The sequence below is a fragment of the Mirounga leonina genome, unplaced genomic scaffold, assembly GCF_011800145.1.
Source record: "Mirounga leonina isolate KUSES-001 unplaced genomic scaffold, KU_Mleo_1.0 Mir_195, whole genome shotgun sequence".
NCBI lineage: Eukaryota > Metazoa > Chordata > Mammalia > Carnivora > Phocidae > Mirounga > Mirounga leonina.
Window position 1 is genome coordinate 1339359 of NW_023270490.1, and position 26728 is coordinate 1366086.

At 52.8% G+C, this 26728-nt stretch overlaps 1 protein-coding gene across 4 annotated transcripts in view; it reads left to right on the forward strand.

The window, feature by feature from the left end:
• Positions 1 to 24288, forward strand: part of SLC9A8 (solute carrier family 9 member A8) — a 68500-nt gene extending 44212 nt beyond the window's left edge. For 3 of the 4 annotated variants that reach the window (XM_035025381.1, XM_035025383.1, XM_035025382.1), the window contains exons 10-16: positions 1085 to 1190; positions 8622 to 8738; positions 10969 to 11051; positions 13667 to 13778; positions 16725 to 16945; positions 19118 to 19264; positions 20127 to 24288. In XM_035025381.1, coding sequence (XP_034881272.1) covers positions 1085 to 1190; positions 8622 to 8738; positions 10969 to 11051; positions 13667 to 13778; positions 16725 to 16945; positions 19118 to 19264; positions 20127 to 20234 — 894 coding nt within the window. In that variant the 3' untranslated portion in view covers positions 20235 to 24288. The remainder of the gene's footprint in view (positions 1 to 1084; positions 1191 to 8621; positions 8739 to 10968; positions 11052 to 13666; positions 13779 to 16724; positions 16946 to 19117; positions 19265 to 20126) is intronic. The other variant, XR_004682959.1, reaches the window with a different exon arrangement.
• The last annotated feature ends 2440 nt before the right edge of the window (positions 24289 to 26728 follow it).

A 26728-nucleotide genomic window follows, 5' to 3' on the forward strand; every position in this document is an offset into this window, starting at 1 on the left:
AGTGTTTATCTGGGGGACCAGAAAAGAGACTTTCAAAATGAGTCCATCCAGGGTATTCACGCTGATTGCACTGCTCAACGGCCCATACGCTTTTCTAGCCGAGGAGGAACGAGGCTCATTAAGGCCAATGACACCTTCATTGCGGTAGAAAATTCATCATGTTTAAAATAGGAACAGGCACCAGACCGTTTCTGTGGGAGCCCAAGCCTGTGTCTCAGGGAGTTGGCCACCTGGCCCTCCTCCACGAGCAGTTTGTTCCACAGATGGCCGGAAGAGCCACCCTTGCCTGTGACGGGCATGCTCGTCTGCCATCCTGTTGAATTTTCCCTTCACCTCCTTTGTCCAGAAGTCTAGAGGCTCTATTGTTGGCTGACAGCTTCTCATATTGTAGCAATAAACAGAATGGGAAAGAAAACTTTTTCGAGTTCAGTATTTTCCTCCATATTTATCTTTCTCTTGGGGGAGGGGGGACGGAGAAGCATCGGCTGTAAGGAAGCCAAGTAGCTGGGCACTGCGAGCCCCAGTATGGGCATGTGGGCTGTATTTGAATAGAGAGAAGATTCTCCTTTCGTAGGAGCATGAGTTTGGAAATCTCCAGGAATATGAAAGGAGGTCCTTCAGTGGGGCACTTTACCCCAGAGTTCACACCCCGTTAGCTGTCTCATCTGATGTTGGAGGAAGGGGCGAAAGAGTGACACGGCCCTGGAAGGGACCCGGCAGCATGGGCTGTCCTCCGGCTGGCTGTGGCCCCGGCTTTGCCCCCGCAGCCCCGGCACATTACCAGCCTTCCCAGTCAGCGTTTTTAAGTGAGTTGACTTAGGTTGATTTTAATTTTTCGCCCACCATTTGTCTCAGGAATTTACAGTTGTTAGTGTTTTGTCAGATTCCCTTACTTAAAACAGCAGTCTCCCTGCAAAGAAAAAGAAAACAACAACGGATCTTCACGTGTTACCCTGGGATGTTCCAAAGCCTTCCGGATCCATTGCCTACCCTATGTATTTGGAAGGCAGCAGTTTTGTGACTTTTCTGCATCTCCCATCAACTGTCCCTTGGTTCAACTTTTTCCTTGACAACTGTTATTTACGTGCTAAAGCATATTGACTTGAGGAAAACGCCTTCCTTGGAGTTTGGCATGATGATCATTTTTGCTTATCTTCCTTACGGGCTTGCAGAAGGAATCTCACTCTCGGGTAAGTGACAGAAACATTAACTTCTGGGGTTGATGGCACGTTGTCCTGCCTTTTGAAAGAGGTTATGTCAGTGGGGTCACTTCCAATCACAAGAGACAATCACAACTCAGAAGAGCTTAAGCAACAAAGGTGATTTACTGGCCCTTTAGGGATACCTCTGAATTTAGACCTGGCTGGATTCAGGGGCTCAGTGTTGTCATGGTCACATTTTTTCTTCACCCACCACCCTGTAGCAGAGATCAAAATATCACTTCCAGTGTTGTGTCTTTCCCAGAACAAGGCCTAAAAGGGCCTTCACTCAAAGAATGGGGTCAGACTGCCAAGGGCAGTCAGTCCCCTGGCCTGGCCCTGGGCCGTGACCCCCATTGATCTGCATTCTATCCCGATAGTTTTGCCTACAAATGAAATCACATAGTATATAGACTTTTGTGTCTCCTTTCTTTTAGTTATCATAATGTTGTTGAGAGACATCCATGTTTTTGCACGTGTCAGTACTTTATGCATTCTTACTGCACCACGTTTTATTCGTTCATTTGAAGGACATTCGGGTTTTTCCAGATTTTAGCTATGAATATGTGTGCATATTTTCATTTATCTTGGGTAAATACCTAAGAGTGAGGTTGCTGGGTCATATGGTAAGTATATATTTATTAGAAACTGCCAAGTGTTTTCCAAAACGACTGGGCCATTTTCCATCCCCACCAGAATGCATGAGAGAGTTCTAGCTGCTTCCTGTCCTCATCAACACTTATTTTAATTTTTAAAGGTTTAGCCATTCTGATAGTGTGTGGCAATTTGATTTTGACATACTTTGGTACAATTCTCTTTATATTCCACTTGGGGTTCATTGAGCTTCTTGGGTTTATAATTTATGAGATTGTAGCTTTTCACCAAATTTGGGAAATTTTTACCCATTTCTTTAAACACTTTTTTCCGTTCTCCCATCTCTTCTTCTGTTGGGACTCCAATTACTGAAATTACGATCGACAGCATTCTATCATCCCATAATACACTTTGCCTTTTTAAATTTTTTCAATCTTTTTTTTTCTGTCTGTGCTTTACTTTGGCTCATTTCTCTTGCTCTGTCTTTATGTTCACGGATCTTTTCTTCTGCCATGCCCACTGTCCTGTTAGTCCCATCCAGTGTATTTTCCACTTCAAATGTGTATTATTCATCCACAGGGGTTCCCTTTAGGTCATTTTTATTTCATCCATTTCTCTCTTTACCATGTTTATGATTGTCTCTACATTCTCGAGCATCTGGAGCATGTTTATAACAGCAGCTCTAACGTCCTTATTTGCTAATTCCATCATCTCCATCAGTTCTAGGTCTTTTTCTGTCAGTTCACCTTTCTTTTGCTTATAAGTCATATTTTCCTGCTCTTTGCTTGCCTATTAATTTTTCATTGAATGCCAGTCATTGTAAACTTTATTATCTTGTTGAGTACTAGATTTTATTGTATTCTTCATAGAATTTTGGATTTTCTTCCGTCGTGTATCCAAGTTTCTTGGCATCAGTTTAATCCTTTTGAGGTTTACTTTCAAACTTTGTCAGCAGGTCCGGAGTAGCCCTAGGAAGTAATGCAGTGCCCTTCCAAGGACTCTACCTCCTGTCTCCTGTATTACAAGGTCACCCCACTCTGGCCCGTGGGAACACAAACTTCCCAGCCCTGTGTCTGCTTTGGGAATTTTTGGCCTGTTCCTTATGAGTGATCATCTCCCTAGCCTCTTAGGATCTCACCCCACATGTGTACATAGGATCGCACCCCACATGTGTACAGATCAGCACAATCCAAGATTCAGGGGGACACTGTGGTAGCTCTCCAGAGCTCTCTTTCTGTGCAGCCCCCCTTCTCTGGCATTCTGGCTGCTTTGGGTCCCTTGGTGCTCATCTGTCTCCTCTTCTCAGCTAGACTTGACTCTGCTGGGCTGGGGTTTGGAGTTCCCCTCCCTGAGCCTCAGCCCGGAAGCTCTGCCTGGGCAGTAAGCTGGGCCGGGGCCTGGAGCAGGAATGGCCGCTTTGTTTCCTTTCTGTCGGGAATGTTTCCCTTCTGACAGCCCTACCCTGCAGTACCCAGCGTCAGAAGACAGTTTCGTTTCATATCTTTGATCAGGTTTTCTAGTTGTTTATGGCAGGACAGCAGTTTGTATAGCAAAGTGGAAGTCCCCAGTGGTTTTTAATGACTCTGTTGAGCAGAATTCTCCTTCCCCACAGATGGCTCTCTAGAATTACACGCGGGTACTCGGTGAGCAGATCCTGCCAAGGAGGAAGCAGAGAGGACTCTGGCCATTTTCACTGGAGAACTCTTTGTAAACCTTATGGTTTTGTTTGTTCTTAATTTGATTTGTTCCCAAGCCAGTTCTCTTGGATAATTTCATCCCAGTATCTGCCATCGAGTTCCTTCTCTTATCTTTCCTGAATTTTGGCACTTCCTTACATAAACATTACCTGTGAGTCATTTGGCTCTAGCCTGGCTATTTTTACCTCTGTTTTTCTAAATTGTTCCCACCCCTTTGAGATGAACACTGAGTACCTGGTGACAAAGATGTATTTCATGCATCCATTTGGAATTTGTGATTAAAACCAGGGAGTGTTTTTCTTGTCTTCAGAGTGGCAGTGTTTTCTGTTTGTAGGGTTTCACTTTTTTGAGGGCCTTTGCCAAACATGCCAGTGGGCAGTGAGGCCAAAGACAGCACATGCGAGCCAAGAGCATGCTCGGCCACCTCTGGGCAGTTGGCTGGGCTCTGCCCATGTTTGTCTTTGGGATATTTGTCACACAGGGTTTTCAGACAAGGGTAGGATAGTCCTGGGGTGTTGTGAGGACCTTCGAGTCCTGCTGTGAGAGTACAGCGGGAAAGGTGATGTTTGCTATCCCCCCTTCCTTTTCCTGCTGTACTTTTCCTGTCACAAAGGACTGAGTGAGCAGTTACCAAGAACACATCCGAATCACGTGTTTAGGACACAACGGTTAAGGACGCCAGACAGACCAGGGTTTGAATCCCTGCCCCGCCCCTCATTAGCTGTGTGACCTCACACAGTCGACTTAATAACCACTCTGGGCATCCACTTCCTCCTCACGAAATAGACGTTATAAAAGGGCCACCCCAGGGCCGGTGGTCAGGGGTTAAAGGGAACAATGCGAGTAAGAATCCTGACAGAGGCATGCTGGGGTGACATGTCCTGCTGGCCCTAACACCCTCAACGTGTATTAACGACACCCCCTTTCACTCAAAGACATCCTGGTTTCAACAGCAAATTAAATAGTCCCCCTAATTATGAGTTAGTAAGTATTAGCTATTCTCAGAATCTTTGTTCTAATTCTATCAACGTTCACCGGTCTATTCACTGAGGCCAGTTTCAAGGGCCACTTTGCCCTCTGGCTCTGAAGATTCAGGGTTGACTAGACCCCACCTTTGCCAATTCAGCCAACAGTGGGCTGAGGGAGGGCGGTTGGGGCAGAGTGACACACTGTCATGGTGAGTCACAGAGGATGGGGCGTAACCTCTGTGTCAGGTGGGGGAGATGTGGGCCGAAGGTAGAACGTGCCGTGCAGCTCTCCCGAGCTCAGGGGCGCAGCCGGGGGTTCCTTTGCAGCCCTGCCTGTGGGAGAAAACCTGCAAGCCACTAGCGCTAGGAAAGACGAAGTACATTGGGGTTGGTTCTCAGTATGGAATTCTGTGCAGCCACCGAATAAATGAATTTGACCTATTTGTGCTGCCATGGAAAGAACTCTGAGATATATTGCCAAATTAAAAAAAAAAAAAAAAAGCTGGAAAGCCACTTACTCATCCATTCAGCAGATACTTATTAAATGCCAAGAACTGTCCTTGGTACTGGGGCTGTCCTTAGTAAACAAGACCAGATGAGGTTCCCACCTGCCGAAGAAAGATGGCAAGCAAGTAAGCGAACACACGGTAATTTCGGGTAGTGAAGAAGTGACAGGAAGGAGAGAAATCAGAGCAATGTGACAGTGGCATGGGGACAGACGCATCATGCAGTAGGGGGTCAAGAAGGTCTCCCCCAACAGGTGGTGCCTAAGCCAAGACCTGTGTGGTGAGAAGAAGCCAGCCAAGGGAGGACCTGGGCAGCAGTGCTGAGCAGTGTTCAGCGTCCAGATCGCCGTGAGGGAGCTTGGCACACTCCAGGAAGAGCAAGAAGACCAGCGTGGCTGGGACAGAGGGGCAGGGGCCCCGGCCAGCAGGGTTCTGTAGGCCCGGGAAGGAACTGGGTTTCTGTTTTATGTGCAAAGGCAGGGTAAGTGTTTGAGGCCTTTTAAAAATCCCTCTGCTGGTAATCCATGCTGCATCCATAATGTGATCCTCCTATTTTGTGCTTTTTAAAGGCAGATGAGCTTTGTTATAGCATGGGCAAAGAACTGGCGGCCTACATGGGGAACTGTTAATAGTAGTTACCTGGGGGCAAGACAGTGTGAATGGAGAGTCTCTGGCTCTATATCTCTGAGTCTGGATGTTTTATAGCAAAACAGTTTTATTTTAAGGTAATTAACAAAACTGTGGTTTGATCCAGCCTTCGGGAAGTTCATCATATTTTACCCACAGTAAGGTGCAATACAGTGGAAGTTATACCACGATAGACACCCTTCACCTTCTGCCTTTGGACTTGAGTCTCTATTCATCATCATTGTTCGTGACATTTAAAATAGTGGATTTAACTGAAACTAGAAATGGATTTCCTCCCTTCCTCCCTTCTTTCCTTCTTTCCTTCCTTGACGATGTCCATTTTGCTGTGCTATTATCTACTTCCTCAAATGATTTTGCCTTCTAAAAGAAATACATGTGTCAGGAATTCTTCCTTATAGGGCATTTTTAAAAATACACATGCTTTGGGGCGCCTGGGTGGCTCAGTTGGTTAAGTGTCTGCCTCTGCCCCCCACTCGTGCTCTGTCTCTCTCTGTCTCTGATAAATAAATAGTCTTTAAAATAAAATAAAAGGGGCGTCTGGGTGGCTCGGTCGTTGGGCGTCTGCCTTCGGCTCAGGTCATGATCCCAGGGTCCTGGGATCGAGCTCCGCATCGGGCTCCCTGCTCTCCAGGAAGCCTGCTTCTCCCTCTTCTGCTCCCCCTGCTTGTGTTCCCTCTCTCCCTGTCAAATAAATAAAAAATAAATAAAATAAAATACCCATGCCTTTTAGCTCTACAAGTGAGCCTGTTTGCACCACTTACCCATTGGTGTTTTTACAGCCCGTGTGGTGGCAGCTACAGTGGATGAGGGTGGTCTGGGTGGTGGAGAAGCTTGGAGAAGCTACCTTTGCTGAGGGAGGGCTCATAGGGCAGACACTTGAGCTGTCCCTCGGGCTTTCGCATCCACTGCTGATGCTGCTGACCCTTTGCTTTAGCCCCCAGAACTCAAGAGATGCCCTGACCTCAGACTAGCCTGGGGTAAAGGTGGTGGCTGGCTGTTCACCAGCCAGAGGGCCCATTTTCATAGGGTCCAAACTCAGCTTCCAGAGGGGGTTGTTTATCTGTACAGAAAATTTATTAACATTTGAGTTATTTGCCGTCGTTAAAAGCTGGGAGATTTCCCATAAGAAACATTTCTGGCATCTCTCCAAAAGCCGGAAGGAAGACTGACAGCACTTAGGCCTCCCATCCACAGGGCTGCGGGCAGAACGTTCTAGATGGGCTTATGCTTTCTTTACCCACATGTTGGTCATCCTTCTTTTTTCTTTATTGTCCGGCTCCTGAAGCTTCTGGGTTTCCAGCCCTGGCCTAGTGCACCAGAGTGACCCAGCCAGCCAGACCCCTCCTGCGCTGAGCCTGCCCCCTGCTGCAGAGCGCTGAGGCAGGATGCGCGGGAGGGTGGGCGGGAAAGCTCCCTGGTGCTCCGGCAATGGGTGCTGGTGTTCAGTCCCGAGGCAACTTTCGCTGTCACCTCTGACTTCCCAGAGCTTTCCAGAGAGGTTATTTCGTGTTGGGACTCCTGTGGGTGGGACAACACTGTTGATGGAAGGCCACTCGTGTCACGGCCTAAACGTGGCTCAGGCACCTCTGGGGTTGACTTTTACATCAAGGTAAGAACTCCAAGGTCTCCGCTTTGCCAGTGACTTGATAACCCTTCTCAAAGCGAACGAGTGAAAGAAAACCCTTTGGAAGTGCAAAAGCTAGGAACTTTTCGCCCCGGACGGTGATGCTAAGGATCAAGTCCATAAAAACTGAAGTGTGTCCGTGCCGCTTTTGAGCCTCAGCTTGCTCATCTGGACACCGGGACTAACAGCACCCCCTCATGGAACCGTCGGGGTCGTGAGGCTAAGCCACGCGCAGTGCCCATCACGGGCCTGGGCTGAGCCGGTGTGAGCTGCCCCACCGCCGTTCGATGGGGTTCCAGTCTCAGGTTCTGGTCTCTTCCCTTCTGTCTCACATTGCTTTGCCTTCCCTGTATTCTGTGGCAGTGTCAGGAAGGGTCAGCAGTCCGGGGGGGGGGACCCCCCCACCAGTGCCTGCAGGAGCATACTGGGAAACAGCCAGAGGTCCCGGTGTGTGCGTTCTTATCTAGCAGAGCAACGGTTCACGTCTCATGAGCTATAGCCTTCCCAGTGCCCTCAGGGATCACGGAAAGCCTGCCCTCTCCTTTCCCTGTCCCATCTTGTCAGGTGTGCCCTTGGGAAGCATTGCTGGAATGTTCCTGGCCAGCCTCCTTGGCAGGGAAGAATGAAAGAACACATTAATTTGCTATTCACACAAGGGGGTGGGCCTGCCCTTGGTGGGGTGGGGGGTATCATTGAGACCTCAAGCTGAGCCCTTGAAATGGTTCTGATGCAGTTGGGTGATTTTCACCCTTTCCAAATGGAGAGTCAGCTAGGCATCCCTCTCTCTACGAAGTGGCAGGAGTGAGCTACAATTTTGCTTACGAATTTTCCCTCGTAATCGATACATTTTAGCAGTTTATTTAATGAGTTTGTAAAAATCTCATCTTCCTTACCTGAAAATGAGGCCCCCTTCCACCCATTCTCCACATCCAGATTCTTACACTCCCTTTCTGCCCCAAGAGTGGTTCACCTGCACCCCTTCCATCGTGGGTGACAGTGACAGCTCACATCTGCTCAGCCCGGGGCCTGTGGTGGACAGTGTACATGGCTTATCCCCATTACCCTCCTGACAGGTCCAGAGAGGGTGTTGTTAGTCCCACTGCCCAGATGAGAAAGCTGAGGCTTGGAGAGGGAATGAAGCTTGGCCCAAGGTCACCCAGCCGGTAAGGAAGCTGCCAGAGACGGGGCCCATAGCATTTCTCTGCGGCCTCTGGGAGACCTCGGGTAGTACTTTCTTCCCCTTTTCTTTTCCTTTTTCTGAAAACATGTACCACTGTAGGGCCCAGTGACTTGTAGAAAATGTGCGATATTATTTGTGTATCACATAGCAGGTGCTTTTCTGCTCTGTTCATGTCTGTGTGCTTTGCCTCTTTGTCCTTCTCTAGGCATCATGGCCATCCTGTTCTCAGGCATCGTGATGTCCCACTACACGCACCATAACCTGTCCCCGGTCACCCAGATCCTCATGCAGCAGACCCTTCGGACCGTGGCCTTCCTGTGCGGTGAGTTCTGCCTCTGTGTGGTCCCGCGCAGGCCTGCCCACGGCCCGTCGTTCCTGTTTTCCCTGGCAGGAGAGGCAGCAGAATTCCTTAGAGCCAGATACTTCTCTCCCTTATCTTTTGTTTATTACTCTGGCTTTCAAATTCAGTAACATAAACCTAACTCCTGATAACTTTCTGGAACATTGGACTCCTGTAATTTTAAGCCCCAAAATAATGAGAACTACTAAACGTGAACATTGGAGACTGATACGTTTTCAACGTTGTAAGGTGACATTTCCAAAAATGTGTCCCCTGGCACCAGCATCGGTGAGGGTTAGGTGAGATAAGACTCCACAGTCCAACAAGAGTCTGGAAAATCCTGGGGGATACACACTTTCAGTTTGGGGGCTGCAAGAGCGCTGTGAGCTGACGCACACTGTGAGTTGCTGAGAAGGGGACAGCGTTACAGCTTTTTCCCAACTTGTCCACAGGCCCCTTTCCCACGAGAGCGGCTCGAAGGGCGTGACTCGGGGGCCTTGTGCCAGCCCTGTAATTGCTGAATGGGGTCCACTGCGGAGACTCTGTTAAGCAGTTTCAGTGTGAGCTCTTGCTCCCCCACACGCTGCTGTACCCCCCGCCTCCTCCCTGGTTTATACCTGGCAGCGAAGGATGTGCTCTCCCACGGTCCCCTTCCGCTGGCCTCCTGGTGGCCGTGCCCTAGCTGTCCTCAGCAGCATCTCCCTGGTGCTGCAGCGGGGTTCGTCTCATTTTCCAGCACTGGTTCTGCCCTGTCATGCGCTAGGCGACCGGGGTAGGCCGTGCAGAGGCTTCCTTCCGCAGCCAAGGGGGCTCAGGTGCCCAGAGGTCAGATGACTTGCCCACAGCCTCGTGGCTAAGAAGTGAGTTTGGATTCCAGGTCTGTGTCTTCCTGGTCCAGGGGGTCTTTTTTCCACAGCTCCCCACTCACAAAGTCCTAGCGAAGGTCTCTGAGCCCGACTGTCACACTTAAAGGGATATAAAGCAAAACACCCAGCTATTTTGTACCCATCAGACTGGCATGTCTCAGTTTTGCTAATACCCACTTCCAGCACAAGCATATGAGAAGCAGGCCCCGTTGACAGGCACGGGCCCCGATGCCATCTTTTGTGGCGAGTCATTGCAGTGTCAGGCTGGGTTTCAAAGCCGTGTGCTCTTTGACCCAGCAGAGCTACCCTCGGGAATGGAGCCTGGATATTTGCTGTAACTGGTAATATCAGCAATAGAAACAGCCTCAGTGTCCATTGACACGGGATTTGTTAAATTAGCCATGACATACCAATATGATGGAATTTATGCCACCAGGGAAAAGCATAACATAGTCTGAGTATGTTCTAAATGAGCTGATTTGGAAAGATCACAAAAATGTTTATTAGATAAAAAAATTCAAGGAGGAGAAGGGTGTGTGTACTGTCCAGCTTGCAGACTTGTTTTAAAAAGATACATGTTCAGAGAAGAACATGGCTGAAGTGTTTTAAAACAGCCTCTCTGTTTTATGATGTTCAACTATTTTAAAATACAGTCCTTGTCTCCCTGATTATTAGCCTGTTCTGAGGGACGTCACAGTGTTAACAGGGAGCCTAGTGCTAGAAATTCATATGGTGCTTTTTGTTGGATACACAAGTACCTGCTTGCCCAGAGAGTAGGAGTCGGACTCTTTCTGACTTGTGGAGTGAAGCCAAGGGTTGGCAATGCCCCTCTTCCTGCAGATCCTGCGGGTACAAGCCCATCTTCCAAACCTGTGGCAGCATCACATGCGGGAAGTCACTCATTTAGCTTTGGCCGCCCTGGCAAGGAAGTGAACCGAGGGCCCTTTTCACACTAGTTATGTGGTACCTGCAGTCATTTGCTCTGAATTTTTGCCACTTTGCTGCAGTTGGGATCCTTGCTAATAACTGTGCAACAAATGGGCAGATTCATATATTTATCATCTTCCCCGGTGGGAGAGTATTTATTTGCATGGGTATTTGACAGCTGGATCGTTAACTGAGGAGATTCTGAATAAGCAAGCACGTGTGGCTCGTGTGATAGAAGAGAACGAGCGAATCGAAGCACAGTTCCCACCAAGGCATCGGATGCAGGATTTTTCAGAAAATAAGCGAAGTGTTATAGTGGATTCTGACTCACTGTGAAATGTTTGCTTGCTTTAATGATCGAGTACCCTGTCAGAAGAAAATAGTTGGGGCTGAATAATCCATTCTTTGGTTTGTTTCAGAAACATGTGTGTTTGCATTTCTTGGCCTGTCCATTTTTAGTTTCCCTCACAAGTTTGAAATTTCCTTTGTCATCTGGTGCATAGTAAGTATTTTCCTTGTTTTTTATTTAATTACTTATTTGTAGATCAATAACCACATGTTCTGGATTCATTTATGTAACTGTTAACTGCTCAAGGTCAACAGCTACATAGACACTCTTCTGTTTCAAGTTTCTTTTGTTAAAGAATCACAAACACACTAAAGGGTAAGTGAATGAATATCCTTGGAAAATAATTTTTTGCTTCTTTTTAAATTTTAAATGGCCTTAAAGGTTATGGTCTTCTCCAAAAAGTACAAGTTTCTGTGTTTCTATGTTAGATGGTAAAAGCAGCTTTCAGAATTGAATGCATAATTGATCATAACCATGTAAAAACATCATGCGTAAAAAAAAAAAAATGTAAAAAATATAGCACAATGTTCACAGTGGTTGTAGAATTGGGGATGATTTCTTTTCATTTTCTACTTTTTCTGAGTAATTTATAATGCACATACTTACTTCTCACTGTGGTTTTCTTCAAATGTGTCCATTTTTGAGTGTGACCCTGGACGGTTGTTAAAGATTACCAGACCCTTACCTCCCCAGAGGTTCACCCAGAACAGTCATCCCAGGTGATTCTTATCATTCAGAAGGTTTGGGAAACTCACCATTGGACTCGGGGCAGCAAGAGGAGACTAGTTAAAATATTAATTAATTAATTAAAAACAGGAAAAGAATTTGATCTTTCACAGTAGAACCAAATCTTGTGGGGGAAGGGAGTGGGGGGGAATAAATGTTTAGTGTTTAAAACAAAGGGGCAGTTTCCTCAGGCATCAGATGGAAGTGACATGAATGGCTTCTAACATGTGGGCATTTAGCCTGGTGCTCCCAGGTCTCTCATCCCTCAGTGTGAGCTTGTCTCCCATAAGCCCGCCTGCTGATTCATACTGCAATCCCTAATTTGATCTTTGTTGTCCTTTTAAAATCCACCGTTAATTTAAGACACATGAGAAGCACGCCTTACTGTTGCTCAATTATCATAATTCATCTTCAATTAACTTTTATTACCAGTGCCACTTAACAGAAGCCAGCTATTGAGAGGCAGACCTTTTTTTTAGCACTGTCACCTACCATGTGCAAACCAGTGGGGCCCACCTGTTTGGCATGTGGGGAAACTGAGGCACAGAGGAGCTAAAGAGCCCTAAGGGAAATGATGTTTCTCCTTGTAGTATGGGTGCTTCCACCTCTCAGTCGGCAGGAGCTCGTTGCTTTTGCTACTGTTAATCTGTCCTCCAAACTCAGGTTTCAGGACAAAGAGAAAAGCAAAAGTTGTTTACAGAAAGGATAATAGTCTTTAGTGTGCTCACTGGGTCAAAGGGGCCACATTTGGCCAAACCTGAAACACAAGTGCGGGAATCAAAGATTGGATTTCAGTGGGTGAAACAAGGAGGTGGCTCCCTCCGCCGTGGGCTAGGAGCAAAAGGAAAATGAGAAGATGCTCTGGAGTGGGAGCTTGGTCTCCCCCGAGCACACAGGCAGGCCGGCCCTGCCTTTCCCGGCGACGGCCCCTGCTATTCAGATGGGTTACCTCAGACTCGCTCAGTGGTCAAGGGCACAGGCTTTGGGGGCTGAATCGGGTTTGGGGCATGGCTCCCCACTTCCTGCCTGGGTCAGCTTGGACCAGTCCCCTAACCTCTCTCTGTCTCCATTTACTTTCCCTAAAATGGAGATAGCAATACCAGTAATAAGAGCATTGCAGGGATCTAAATTTAACAAGATATAATGCATATAAAATGCTTGGCACATTGTCCGATATTTAAATGTTAGATGATTGGGAGCCATTGTTAACTTGACCATCCAAGGCAAACAGTCCAAAGCACATTCAATTTGTGCTTCCTAAAAGAATAAACTTAGAGCCTGCCGAATGTACATGTGTACGTTGTGTACATATTATTAAGTTAGTTGTGGTGAGAACCAAGATGAAAAAAGAGTAAATTAATAAGTTGTTCTAGGTATCCAATTAGATAAGATTTAAACCTTACCTAAAGCTACATTTTGTTAAGACCAAATTTGGGGATGGTTAGGAACCAAAAGCCTTGGCAAGCAATCGGCCAGGCAGGGTGCATGTGACCTCCTTCCAGAACCTACCTACACATTCCTTTTGCTTGGGGAGCAGCATTGTGTGTAGGCCCTTCTCAGCCATCCCTCCTTTCCTGGGAGGGGTGGGGGGCCACGGGAGAGGCAGGAACACCTTGTCTGTCTCTCCAGAGCTAGCCCATTAGAATGATTAGCGCAGGCCCGTTCCACGGTGGAGCACCTTTGGAAGAGTGCGATTGCCCTTAAATTAATCCCTGGATACTTCGGCATGGCCTCTTGGCATTTGGTTTTGTTCTGCTGTCACAGCTTAAAGCTGGCTTTGATACCTTGTTAGTCCTCTCTTCCTGGCTACAGAAACATAACGTACAAAGTGCGATCCTCTCCCAGACTCGCAGAAACTAGCATCTCCAGCAACTCGCCCCAGCTGGGCCTCTGCCTAGCCCTGTCATTCATGTCTTTCATGGCCAGGGGGAGGGCTGCACTTACTATGGGCATGTCACAAGGTCTGTGTTCGCTTCAACAAGCTTCAGCTTGAAAAAGACCAGAGGTTTCTGTCTAAGACTAAAACTTGTTGCTATTCACAGGTGCTTGTACTGTTTGGCAGAGCAGTGAACATTTTCCCTCTTTCCTACCTCCTGAATTTCTTCCGTGATCATAAAATCACACCGAAGATGATGTTCATCATGTGGTTTAGCGGTAAGTCCAATGTTGAACTAACACTGGAAAGAAAGTAGCTCTTATAGGGGCACACACGGTGTAGAGAGCACATGTGGTCTCTGCTGGAGCCCTTTGAAACCGGGCGCCCCTCATAAGGCAAAAATCATACTGGCCCCCCATTTACCGGCCCCGGGCGAGTCCCTCACAGACAGTGCCCCTCACAGGCTCTGTACTGCAAGACAAATGGGTAGTGCATGTCTCTTCAACACATGAGGAAGCTCAGATTCAAGGGCAAAGGACTTGCTTGGGTTCCTGTGATGACAGGAGGTGGAGCCAAGGTTTACTGTCCTGTTCGCACTCCTCTCGACGGACGGGCAGTCCGGGGCAGGACGCGCAGGGGGCAGCCCTCACCCGCCTGCAAGTAGTGAGGGGCTCAAAAGAAAAAAAGGTTCAAGTTTAAACTCTTTCGTGCTACAGGCCAGGTTTGGATATTTTTTTTTCATTCAGTCAGAGTTCTGAGAGCTGATTGGAACATTTTCAGTTTCTGTGCAAATTCCTGTACTCTTTAAAGGATGGGAATGATTTCATCTTTGGCTCCTAACGAACTGGATCCTTAGGCATCTTTAAATTTATTTTTGAGCAATACATCCAGTTCTTTGTACTTTCTTATTTAAATATTATAATTATTCCGTGTGGGTCGGGGTACAGCAACATGCTTTATAAGCTGTTTTCTATCCAACAGCATATCTGTACATTTCTCGCAGATTTCTCTCCTCTTTCAAAAGACCTGGTTAAAATATATACATATGTATGTGTGTGTGAGGTATGTATGTATGTTTAGTGAGAGAAACTTTTTCTCAATCTTTCTTGCCAACGAGAAAAAAAAATTTTTTGTAGAGTAGTTGACCCAAGGTCTTAAAAATCTCAAAGTCTAAGGGATGTATCAGATCCTTTACGTGGTTGTGTGAGCAGTTTGGGAGAGGCGGGCATGATAAGAGACCTCTGTGGGGAATGGGGGTGCTGTTTTAAACAGTGAAGAGCTGTTGGTCCCAGCTATTGATGTCCCAGGCCATCCCAAGCCCTCTCACCACAGATTTTCACCCTCTTTCCTGGATCTTCAACCTCTGTCTCTACTGAGACATCATCATTGAAACTCTTGAAGATTCTTCTCTTTCCCAGCAAAAAACCAGCAACTTCAACCAAAATCCCTTCCGCACACCCCCTCCAGCTGCTTCCCGTCTCCCATTGCAGCCAGACCTCCTTAAGTGAGCTGTTCTCCCCTGTTTTCTCTGCTTCCTCACCTCCTGTTCATGGGCCTGAACTTGGCCTTACCCAGGTCACCTAGCAACCTTTTGCAGCCAAGACCTGCATGGGGCAGCCCTCGTCCGGTCCACCTCCACGGCTTTGAGCTCCTCCTTCCCACCGACCTGCTTTCTGCCTGGAGACCCTCTTCCCTGGGCCTCCAGGCCATGCTCCTGGTTGCCCTCCTTCCCTTTGGGGTCTTCTCAGGTTCCCCTCCTCCTTTACCAACCCCTCAAACACTGGCGTCCTCAGGACTCAGCCCCAGACCTGCTTCTGCTCTTGTGTTCTCACAAGCTCACCCATCCCTGTGGCGCCAACGTCCATCAAGTTCCCACGCTCCCAAAGCTGTTTGCTCTTAGATCTCGACTCGTGTCTAAATCCTCCTTCGACGCTGTGGAGATCTCATTGTCTAGGACTGAATTTACCTTCCTGCCCAGCCTCTTCTTTGCGGCGTCACCCCCCACGGGAGACAAGAACGTGTGTCACAGCAGAGGTGTGGCCGAGTCAGCGCTGGCTGGGTGCACCGCTGTCCTGTGCTGAGCGTTTTGTCCTCCGGCCACCGACCCGGCAGGCCCTGTTTCTAGTCCCGCGTGACAGTGGAGAGGTGGAGTTGAATCCGTCACTTCGGCCCGAGAGGCCTGGGGGTGACCCAGGAGCCAGACTCCAGGCCGCGCGCCCAGACCGCCGCGCAGCACGGCCTCCTAGACGCCCCGCCGTCGTCCGTGCCCGTCCCTCCCCCGGCCACCCCACCTCCCGCTCACGCCTGTGGCCTGTAGCTTCCACTCTCCGTGTCTCTCTCAATTCCGTCCCCTTTGTGTGTCCCCGTCTTGGGTGTGCACTGCTGCTGCGGCCAGAGCCCCTCCTTCCGTGACGCTGCGGCCTCCGTGTCTCGTCAGACCCCCCACTGTGTGCCCTGCCCCGTTCTCCCCTTCTTCGGGCACCGGAGCCCTTGCCTGGGGTCTCCCCACCTGGTGCCCTCTGTGGGCACCAGGCAGGCCAGGACGTTCCCCAGGACGTGCTGCTTCCCAGCTCAGCGCGGCCCCTCAGCCCAGCCGGCCCACGCAGGGCAGCACAACCGGAAGTGAGGAAGAGGCCATGACGCAGCTCCCAGCAGCCCCCGGCCCGCAGCAGAGCGCCCCGAGCCTGTCAGCGCGGCCAGGAGCTGCTTAAGAGCCGCGTCTTCAGAAGCGAGGGGCCGTTGCATAAACCGCCTTCTTCGCTGTTGCCTGGCAGGCTGTGTGGCCCCGGGAGGCGCGTCCTTCCCTCGGTCTCCCTCAGTCTCGCGCCCTCATCTGCGTGCGCTGGAGAACGGCAGGCCCTGCCTGAGCAGCCCCGCCGGGAAGGGCCGGGGGGTGGGGGGGGTGCCGGCTCGGCCTGCCCCGGCTGTCGGGCTCCTGAAACGTGGGCGTCGGGCTGGACGAGCCCTCAGACACGCACGAACGCGCCCCTGGTGCTTCGTGGCCGGGACGGGTCACCTCATTCGACCTACGTGGCCACCCCGTGAGGTGGAGATGGGTGCGGTCAGAGCCTGCTTTCCTCACAGCCCAGAGCCTCACGGGAGGAGCTCGCCCTCCACAGTAGGGTGTGGTAGAACGTTCGACTGGCGCGAGCCAGGGCTGAGCCCAGATCCCCAGGGCTCCCGGTCAGTGGCGCGGCTCCTCTCACCCCCTTCCCTGCCCGCAGGCCTGCGGGGGGCCATCCCCTATGCCCTGAGCCTGCACCTGGACCTGGAGCCCATGGAGAAGCGGCAGCTCATCGGCACCACCACCATCATCATCGTGCTCTTCACCATCCTGCTGCTGGGCGGCAGCACCATGCCCCTCATCCGCCTCGTGGACATCGAGGACGCCAAGGCGCGCCGCAGGAACAAGAAGGACGTCATCCTCAGCAAGACCGAGAAGATGGTTGGTGGCCCGGGGGCCCGGGGGCCCGGGGCGGGGGCAGGGGCTTGGTCTCCACCGCAGCTGGGAAGTGGGGAAATGAGACACGATTTGAGGATCTCGGCGCCTCCACACACTCCGAAGGAGGTTGGACTGGAGTTCTGCGGCCCTTTGTGGGTGTCTGTCCCCGGACGCCGTGGAGTGGGAGCGTGGACCCACATCAGGCTGTCCCGGCACCACCCTGTGGAAGCTTTTAAAGTCACGTCATCCCCCTCCCCCACGTTTACTGAAAGCCTCCCGCTGGGGGCCTGAGGAGGGGAAGGTGCTTGCGGTGCCTTCCCCCAAGGACAGACCAGCGAGGTGTCCAGGGCCCAGCTGCAGAGAGCCGGAGGCTCCCAGATCCCTGCCTCCTCCCAGCCACCCTCCTGCCCCTGTGGCTGCCCCTGCCAGTGGGCGGTCTGTCCCGGGCGTCAGCGGCGGTGGGGGCCTCCTTGCCCTGTGTTGACCCTTAGGCCGCCTGTGCCGAGCCAGGCTCCCTGACAGGAGCAGAGGCTGGCCTTGGCCTCTCAGCCCACCTTCCTGCACCGCCCCCGCCCTCCCACCCCCAGTTCTAGAAATACCTCTTTTTCTAGTTCCCTTATTTGAGGCCATTAGTAACTTAATATTCAGTCAAGGAAAGCAGAGAAATCCTCAACTGGGAGACAGTGACGGGGACACAGCCCACTTTCCCACGGGGGAGCTCAGGTCTGGCCGGATCTTGGTCTCAGGCCTCTGTGCGGCCCTGGCCTGTGTCTCAGCCAAGGCCCTGCTGGGAGGAAGCCCTCGGGTGGTCACAGGCGGGTGATCACGGGTGGGGTTGGCTCAGCGGGACCTTCTCTCAGAGGCCCGTCTCCGGCCACCCCCATCCCCCAACTTTCTGGCCTGTTCTTAACAACAGCCCCAGTACAGGTTCTCAGACCTTTCAGAGGGTGGCAGAATCAGTGGAGGGCTCCCGGTCTCCCAGGGCTGGGCTGCGGCCGGAGGGAATTTGCATTTTGAGCAGGTTGCCAGGTGCCGCTGCCCTGCGGGCCCCGCAGCCACGCTTGCTGAAGCCTGGCTCCCGCAGAACCAGGATGTTTACCCAGCGGAAGAGCGGCTGCTATTTAGGGAATGTTTTCTGCGGCACAGGCCCTGTGGTTGTGCTCTCCTCGCACCGTCTCAGGTCGCCCTGATAACCCGCAGGAAGCAGGTGCTCTCTGCTCATCCCCATTTTGCAGACAAGAGTGCTGAGGCACAGAGGGGTCACGGACTCCATAGTCTGTGCTCTTCACCACCACGCTCTCCATCAACACCCTCAAGGTGGAGGTCCCTGGGAACTTGTTAGAAATGCAAATTAGTGGGCCCCATCCCAGACCTGCTGAATCAGAGCTCTGCAGGTGGGCCTGGGGGCGGCCAGCATTTTGTGGGTTCATAAGCCCTCCAGGTGATTCTCCCCGCCCCCTCCCACACCCTGCACCTGCTCCACCCCCAGGCCCCCAGTGGAGGCCACTTAGCTGTGGCTTCAGAGCCGCTCCTCCAGTCGCGTGGCAGATGCTACATTCACACCCTGGTGGCCTCGGGTCGTCCCTGCAGGGGGTGGGGCTGCTCTGGGCCTGGGGCCTGGAGATGTGCTGGCGTTGACCCGGTGAACCCGGGAGACCTCCTCCCCCTGCAGACCTGCCCTGCCACGGGGTAGTTGCCCTCATTCCTCTCCAGTTCCCCCCAGGATTGCCCCGCCACACACACACACACACTGACAGGCCGGCCAGAGCCAGCCCAGAACAGAACCCCAGCTAGTGCAACTGCCAGCAAAAATGACAAAAGGAGCCTCCCTTGTTCAGTTTGCTGCGAATGAAATCACCTAGACTGGCAGTTCCCAGTCCTGCCTGCCCATTAGAATCACCTGGAAAGCTTACAAACCAAACCCCGGCCCACAAATAAATTCTGATTTATTCATAATTCTGATTTATTCCTGGGTATCCATCATGTTTTTATAAACCTTCCCACCTCCCTGCGGGCTCCCAGGAGGCGCTTTGCTGCCCACAGATGCCCTGCACTGATTCGAAAGCACAGTTAGGGCTGGGGACACAGGTGGCTGCTGGGTAGGCGAGGAGGGGTGCACCCTGGAAGAGGCCAGCCAACGACCCTGAGATGAGACGACCTTCCCTCCCCACACAGGGCAACACCATCGAGTCAGAGCACTTGTCGGAGCTCACGGAGGAGGAGTATGAAGCTCACTACATCAGGCGGCAGGACCTCAAAGGCTTCGTGTGGCTGGACGCCAAGTACCTGAACCCCTTCTTCACGCGGCGGCTAACTCAGGAGGTGGGACACCAGCGTGCGCTGCATGGCTAGGGGTCCCCGGCCTCCCTCCCCCAGGATCTGCAGGGGCTGACGGGGTGCGCAGGGGGGGCCAGCCAGGCCACCCACCCCCAGCAGCTCGGCCTTCTTCCCGGGCTGGCAGCTGGATACGCTGTGGAACTCGGCATCTGCTGTTTTTCCTTCACTGCCGTTTTTAGTGGCGGTTTAATGATAGGCTTGTTAACACAGTTTGGTTTTCCTGGGTGATAGACGCAGGACACTGATCAGCTCCTGAATCTGAGCTGAAAATTTCAAACATGCCGGGGCCTCAGGCAGTGGCCCACGGCTCAGGGCTCTTGTTCCATCCCTCTGGGGACTGCTGGCCTCTGGGCGACAGTGAATGACACAGTCTCGTCCCTTCGTTTCCGAGCCCATGTTCCCGCCCCGGCAGTCATGGTTGCTGTCAGCATGGGAATTTCTCTTGCTTCGCTTCGTCCTCCCAACAACCTGTGTCGTAGCTGCAGCTTCTCTCTCACCAGACAGCTGGGGAGACCGAGGCCCAGAGAGGGTGCAGTAACCCCCCCGAGGTCACACAGCCAAGACGCGGCGGAGGCGGGAGCAGAGCCCTGTTTGTTAACATCACGCCAGCCGGCCTCCCGCTCCTGTCTCTGAGTGACGCCTCTGTTATCTTCACCCCCATGGAGAAAAATCCCAGCTTGAGTTGGTTGGTTAGCACTTGGAAATTGCCTGTGGCCACGTGCCCCTCGTCCCGTCTCCCCCACACCCCCGCGAGGTCCACGGCAGCTCCCCCGTCCCTCGGCCCCGACCCTACCCCTGCCCTGGCCCAGACCCACTGACAAGGCCCTGGTTGTGTTTCCTGCTCCAGGACCTCCACCATGGGCGCATCCAGATGAAAACCCTCACCAACAAGTGGTATGAGGAGGTGCGCCAGGGCCCCTCCGGCTCCGAAGACGACGAGCAGGAGCTGCTGTGACGGAGCAGGGCGCCCCGTCCGGCCTCCTCGCCGCTCCCACGACAGACGCTCGCCCGTGGCAGCCTCCTCGGGGGAGGTGGAAGCAGGGGGGAGCGGAGGCCGCCCCCGGCCCCTGGAGCCGGCTGTCTGCTTCTGAAGTAGGCCGTGTCTCCAGGCCGCACGGAGCCGGACCCCTTCTCAGCCCGCAGGTCGGAGGGAACAGCTGTCCAGGTACATCTTCCTTCTGCTTCTGCGGCCAGGGTGCAGAGTCCTCTGCCGGACTGAGGGGCCCGAGAGGAGAGGCTGTGCCCCGCTGTGGAGCCTGCCGGGACAGGGGCTGCCGGGGAGCCGGGGGAGCTTGCAGCTTCTGCCATTCCCAGCCACGGCCCTCGTCACGGGAGCGCCTGGTTCTAGCAGCACGAGGAGCCATTTCCCTTTGGTCGTCAAGGTGCCTCTGGTCTCAGCAGCAGCAGTTCTGACCCAAGGGGCGGGCTCGGGCATCTGGGAAACCTCACGCTCCCCTTTGTGATGTTGCTTGAGAAGGAAAGACCGAGTGACCGTTTTCTTTACCTCCGCCTGGGACCTTGCAGGCCGTCCCCCTGAGCGACAGGCGGCCACTGCCCTCCTCTGGGAGTAGTGTGGATGTTCACGCTGGTTCAGAGCAGGGGCGCACGGCCCGTCCTGGGAGCCCCATTGGAAGCCGCATCCTTGGGTTTGGCGGGGAGCGAGCCTATTCTGTGGGGTGAGCGCGCCCTCTGGAGGGAGAAGCTAGGAGTTACAGGGCTTGTGCAGGCCTGCGTCTGCTGTCTGAATTCCGTTGTGATTCATGCACTTTGACAAAGCACTAGAGCCTAGCGGTCACCTCCCCCGCTCATTGGACCTCACGGGTCCAGAGGCCCCATTTCCTAATGCCCACTGTTCGCCTGATGCCACCTTCACTGCTAATCAGCATTTCCTCTTTCCCTGCCCCAGGTCTCTCCCGGCTTGGGTCCCAGCTCGCCAGAGCCCTAGGGCCAGGGCCAGAGCAGCAGGGCCCTGTGCTCCTCCCCGGCCACCCCCGCCCAGGACTCGCTCGCAGAGCGTCTGTACGTGCTCGTTCGGTCTCACACGCCCCGCCCCGTCCCTGTGGGCCCGGCCCTGGCTACTGGTCATGTCCAGGCGGAGTGCAGTTACTGACTTTCACCTCCGCTCCTCCCCTGCCCTTAACAAACCTCGTCCCTGCAAGCCACAGGGCCAGTGGCAACTCCCCTAGGTGGCTCAGGGTCGCTGCCTGGGGTGGTTTAATTCGTCATGTGCATGTCCGTGGTTCTCTGGAGGGACGCAGTGGGCCAGCACGGGCCTCAGACAGCGTGGCTCTGTCTGTCAGGAAGGACCGACTTCAGAGCCCACCAGGCCAGACCCCTTTGCCCGAAGTATGAGGCCGGTCAGGCAGGAAGCACGTGGTTTCCTTTTTATGCATGAGAAGTAAATCTGTACTTGATAGGGTTAAAATATGGTCACTTGTCTTTTTGTAACCTCCCACTTTAACCCCATAATTTAAGCCAAATGGGAGTATTTTACTCCACCTAATACCTTCACTGGAGGAGTAATACCGTGCATAATTCTGGTCTCCATCATTTCCTACTTAATGTTAGTGGAAAAGTAAGAGAAGAGGTCAAAGAGGGAGGGGACCTTTGTCCACACCTGGTGAGGGGAGGGCAGGGATCCAAGACTAGAGCGTTCCCCAATCCATAAGTCATTACCTTCTCCTTTGAAGTTCGGGGTCTGAGCTCAGAAGTGTAACTTGCATGGCAAACTCAATAGTTTACCAGAAAATTTGGTGGGGCGGGGGCTATGAATTCACAGATAAAGCAGTGAAAACAGGATCTTCTCAATTCAGACTGCCCCCTTGTCACCAGGGCCCACCTGGCCTCCTACTTTTAGCTGAGACCTGGAAATGACCCTGTAGTAGAGAAGAGTCCCCCAGGTGGAAGGTCCCCAAGGCCTGGCTTAGTGGGCAGGGGGCACCTTTCCTGGCAGGTCCCAGCACCAGCTTGGGTCTCCCGTGAGCCTCTTCTGCCCCCCTGCTGAAGGGAGGCTTTGGTGGGCTGGAGCGCATTCCCATGGGGACGGGGCAACCCGTGTTCCTCAGGTCTGTCTCTTTACCTTTGCCACGGGCAGAGCCCATGGGGATATATTTTCCTGGTGGATTTTTTTCAAGTATCTGCCTGAGAATCAGAAATTTGCTGCTGTCCACCTTAACATACCTAATAATTCTATTTGGGGCAGTAAATGCCTACTAGATAAAAAGATACTCAGCATAACTACGATTTCCCACAGATTTCTTTCCTTCTAGGTCTAGGCCATGGGAGAGCTGTAGCAACAGACAAGGTCATACTTCAGAGCGAGCTGAAGGCTCTGAAGTCTGGGAGTGCCTGTGGGGAAGCTGGACGGGTAGCCAGTGAACTCAGAAGACATGCTGGTCTTGGGGAGCCATGTGGCGACAAGCCGCACACCCAAGGCTCCCCGTGCGGCCCTGTCGTTGTAGGACCCCTGGGAACCACCATACCCCGAGGCTTGCGGTGTGGGGCGTGACAGGGAAAGGAGCTGGCTTGTCCTAGGTCCCCAGAGATCAGGTTTTAGGCTGGGCTGAGCCGGGGCCAGGCAGAAGGAAGGTGGCTCAGTTCCATGGTCGGGTGCTCAGACACTCAGCCCGATGGCAGAACAAAGAAACCTCCCGCACCCAGTCCCGCTGCCTCGCTTCACAGTGGAAGTGCTGGCCAGGCCCTGGCTGACGTCAGGCCAAGGGGCAGGGCCTGGCCCAGAATGGTGGCCGCCCCGGAGTACCCCCGTCAGCCTAGGGAGGCCCTGGTTTGCCTGCAGAGTCTTTGGTGCGCGGTGAAGTGTGGAAAGATGGGCGAGTGGGGAGCCTCCTGTCCCTGAAACCTACGTCAGAGGGGCCGTCGGCACCCTTGGCCCCGTGAGGTCTCAGTTCCGCCTGCGCACAGGGGCCATTTGGCAGAGTCCTCGGCGGGCTGGCCACTGCCGCTTCCGCTTGGGTGGAGCGAGTGAGGGTGGCGCGGGGTGGTGGCCGGCTTCCCAAGTCATGGATGTCACAGGTACAGGCCTCAGAGCTGGGCCCTGCTTCAAGAGCAAGGAGGAATCGGCAGCAGCGGTCTGCCATTATTCGGGCTTCAAACGCAGAGCGACGGAGAGAAGGGGCCCCCGCCCCCCCGCCGCTGGCGTGGGAAACCCTCCCGAGCAGCCCGCGCCCTGCCCCGCTGCTCTCCCAGCGCCGCGCTCTCCGAAGCCCCAGCCAGGACTGTCTTAAACGAACACGGCCCCAGCCCCAGTGAGCGGACTCCACCCCGGTGCCCGCGCTCTCACGCAAGCGGAGCTGGACAGTCAGGAGCTTCCGCTGCCGTTGGCCACGTGACAAAAGGCCGGCTTGACAGTGTCCCCGGGGCCACCCCATTTCTTGGCCCTCGCTGCCCTCTCTCACCGGGGAGCTGGCCTGGTCCGTGCGTGAGCAAGCGCACCTGTCACCTATGTGGGCCTGTGTCCCCATGAGCCTGTGGGCCCTGCGGAAGAGTCCCTTCTGGAAGCCCCAGGCCTGCTCTACGGCTCCTCCTCGCCGCCGGGCTCCCAAGGTCCGTGGCTCCCCCAAGGCAGGGACAAGGTCTCCGAGGTCCGTGGCTCCCCCAAGGCAGGGACAAGGTCTCCGATGCGGCCCCTGCCAAGCTTGATCTGTTCTTTGTATTCTTCCGAGTGATTTTCTTTGTAAAAATGAAGGGTTATTTTTTTAAGTACTGCTTTTTTATTTGTTTTAAGGACCTTTGGGAAGGTCAGGCTTATTCTTTGTCTTCCCCCATGTAAGTTGTGAGGTGTTGGTTAGGTCCTGGTTCCTGAGAAACGATTTGCTGCTCTTCGGGATGGGGCTTCACATGGGGTGGGTCAGGGACGGGGCCCCTGTGGCTGCCATGCGAGAGCCCCTGCTTCATCTCACTGGACTCTGTAAAGAATGCAGAAATGACTGGAAAACAGTAATGTCACTGGATACTTACTTAGAAATAAAAGTGAGTGCTACTGGATCAGAGGCAGTTTCTGTGTTTGTTGGTTCAGGTGGCAAATAGCATGGGTCACACACTCCTGGACTCAGCTCTGTGTCACCACCTACCAGACTTGGGGTGGGGGGTGGGGGGCGCAGCAGCAGACGTGTTGCCCGAGCCGTGCGGTGGGCTTCGGATCAGGCAGGCCTGGGCCTATTCCTGCCCCAAGTCGAAGGATCTAGCACAGGCCCAGCTTCCAGCCAGCCCACAGCTGCAGCCGCCCGCAGGTGCCAGGAGTCCGTCCTCCCCAGGGCTCCCTGGGGTTGCAGGTGAGCCCCCGTGCGCCCCTCCCAGGCTGTGGAAGCAGGAACACGCGGGCCCATCCCCAGCTTCTGAAGCCACAGAGCCGCAGGAGTCTGGTGGAAGGTGGTGGTGGCATTCTCCGTGGGAAGCCTGCAGCCTCCGTTTAGTTTTACCCTCTCATTCTTCCAAAAGGCATCCAAAGCTGCTTATGGTAACAGGCACAGACAAAAAAAGAAATACACGGAATAGAAAGCGAAAGCAGGTAGGACAGCCTGTCCTGATCCCAGGCCTGGGCCTTCTGGCAGGGAAGCCAGTGCTGGCCCTTAGTTCCTTTCAACCCTGCAACTCATCCCATTCCCGCTCCCCCAGCCAAAGAAGGAAGTGGGGAGAATATATCCCACCTGGGACCCTACCTGTACCTGGGCTGCCAAACCAGGTGCCCAGACCCTGCCGGGGCCAGGTGGGGAGCCAGGTGGGGAGCCAAGGCTGGGTGTGAGGGACACGGGGCCTGCCTTCATCGGCTCCCTTTTCCACCTTTGAAGAGACCTGGGTTCAAAGAAAGATTTCTCTACGTAATAAAACTTTGTGAGTGTGATGACAGGTGGCAGCGGAACGATGGGGACCCTGGCAGAATCTTCTCAGGCTGCCACTGGCTGCAGGGGACGCTGGGCAATGGCGTTGTGCCAAGCAGAGTGTCCTGACAGTAAAAGGAGAATGGATCCCAAGTGGCACCTGCCAGAGGGAACTGGTATTTTTCGTTCACATTTCAACCCTCTTCTCAACTCCTAGAAGAAGCACTCAGGGTGGAGGGGAGCGAGCCAGGGAAGTTTTTCCTTAGAGGCCAGAAAGCTCCGGGAGACGGCCACACACAAAGGTGAGGGCCCCACGATGCCCAGGACATCACGTGCAACAGAAATAACTGATACAAATTCAGGATGTGAGACAAACAGATTCCAAAACAGTAATATATAGCGTTAGCCTCTAACAGGTAAATTAATGGTGTGTGTATAAATAGGAAAAAATCTGCAATGACAGGTGCCGAGTTTTAACTTTGGTTCTCTCTGAATGGAAGGATAATGGGTAACTTAAAACATGCTGGTATTTGTATATATTTTCTGTCTTTCATAAAGCACGGTTTAGTGCTCAGGAACACACTGCATGGTACCTTCATGTTTCATAATGTGATTACAAATGAAACCACAGGGGCGCCTGGGTGGCTCAGTCGTTAAGCGTCTGCCTTCCGCTCAGGTCATGATCCCAGGGTCCTGGGATCGAGCCCCGCATCAGGCTCCCTGCTCGGCGGGAAGCCTGCTTTTCCCTCTCCCACTCCCCCTGCTTGTGTTCCTGCTCTCGCTATCTCTCTCTCTCTCTGCTAAATAAATAAAATGAAATCTTAACAAACAAACAAATGAAACCACAGCTGGAGCTGGGCGGTTAAGCGGAGAGCTTTGATGGGATAGAGCACTGGGGAAACCGGAAGTCTGTCGTCTGGTCAGAGTCCACTTTGAAGAGCGTCTGGCAATGCCCAGTAGAGTTAAAGACACCTGTCACCCTTCAACCCGGGAATTCCCCTCCTAGGCCCATGCCCTGGAGAGCAAGCAGAGCAGACCGCTGCCTGCGGACCAAACGCCGCCTCCTACCTGCTCTCTGTCCTACCGGAGAGTGAAGAATGGCTTTTTTTTTTTTTTAAGATTTTATTTATTTATTTATTCGACAGAGAGAGACACAGAGAGAGAGGGAACACAAGCAGGGGGAGTGGAAGAGGGAGAAGCAGGCTTCCCGCCGAGCAGGGAGCCCGATGCGGGGCTCGATCCCAGGACCCTGGGATCATGACCTGAGCCGAAGGCAGATGCTTAACGACTGAGCCACCCAGGCGCCCCAAGAATGACTTTTAACTTCCCCAAATGGTTGAAAAAAAATTCAAAAGAAGAATATTTCATGACCTGAAAACTACATGAAATTCAAATTTCAATGTCCATAAATAAAGCTTTGAATTTTTTTTTTTTTTTAGATTTTATTTATTTGAGAAAGAGAGAGACAGAGATAGTGAGAGAGAGAGCACAAGTGGGGAGGAGAGGGAGAAGCAGGCTCCCCACAGAGCAGGGAGCCCGATGCGGGACTCGATCCCAGGACCCTGGGATCATGACCTGAGCCGAAGGCAGACGCTTAACCGACTGAGCCACC